The sequence below is a fragment of the Camelina sativa genome, unplaced genomic scaffold (assembly GCF_000633955.1).
Source record: "Camelina sativa cultivar DH55 unplaced genomic scaffold, Cs unpScaffold04954, whole genome shotgun sequence".
NCBI classification, from domain to species: domain Eukaryota; kingdom Viridiplantae; phylum Streptophyta; class Magnoliopsida; order Brassicales; family Brassicaceae; genus Camelina; species Camelina sativa.
Genome location: NW_010926043.1, coordinates 1 through 598, shown reverse-complemented (window position 1 = coordinate 598; position 598 = coordinate 1). Strand labels below are relative to the sequence as shown.

At 35.3% G+C, this 598-nt stretch overlaps 1 protein-coding gene across 1 annotated transcript; it reads right to left on the bottom strand.

Annotated features, from left to right (window-relative positions):
- Window positions 1-6: 6 nt before the first annotated feature.
- Window positions 7-566, bottom strand: LOC104774725 (GDSL esterase/lipase EXL4-like; the record flags this gene model as incomplete). Its single annotated transcript, XM_010499214.1, has 2 exons — window positions 324-566; window positions 7-95 (listed from the first exon to the last, which is right to left on the bottom strand). Coding segments are annotated over exons 1-2 (297 nt in total), but the record flags the coding sequence as incomplete, so codon positions are not given.
- Window positions 567-598: the final 32 nt, after the last annotated feature.

Genomic DNA, 598 nt, shown 5'->3' with positions numbered 1-598 from the left:
ATGAACAAAGTCATAGAAGACGTATTTATCTGGGTTGGGGCATGGTACTATTGACGAAAGCATACAACAACACCCTTTCTTCTCATTAGAAAATCCTGCAACCATAAATGAACTTCATCACTATATGAATTTTTGTAGCGACAAAATAAATGAGGTTGACGACAAGAATGGACTTTTTAAGAACGAGGAACAGTACTTATCGTGACATATATATATATATATATATATATATATGTAAAATTAAAGAGGCTATACTAATTTCGTTGTTATATAATATGCCTGTAATCCAAAGAAATGAAAAAAACAAGGGAGTGTATACTTACCGTATCTTCTATAATTTTTGATAACATCCATAAGAGTGTTGTACATGTCAACATAGACAAATTTTGCACCGCGAAAACCTGATTCTCCTCCCCAAGTTTTAACCCCTCTCCTCAATTTTCCGTTGTAGTCTTCAGCAAGTTTATTCGCGAAGAAGTTGCAAACCCCGATTCTCGTCATAGGCAAGCATCCCAACGGTATCACTCCCATCACCGCGAATTTCCTCGCTCCTTGATCATATAAATCCTTCAATACATACACATAAAACCAAATACTT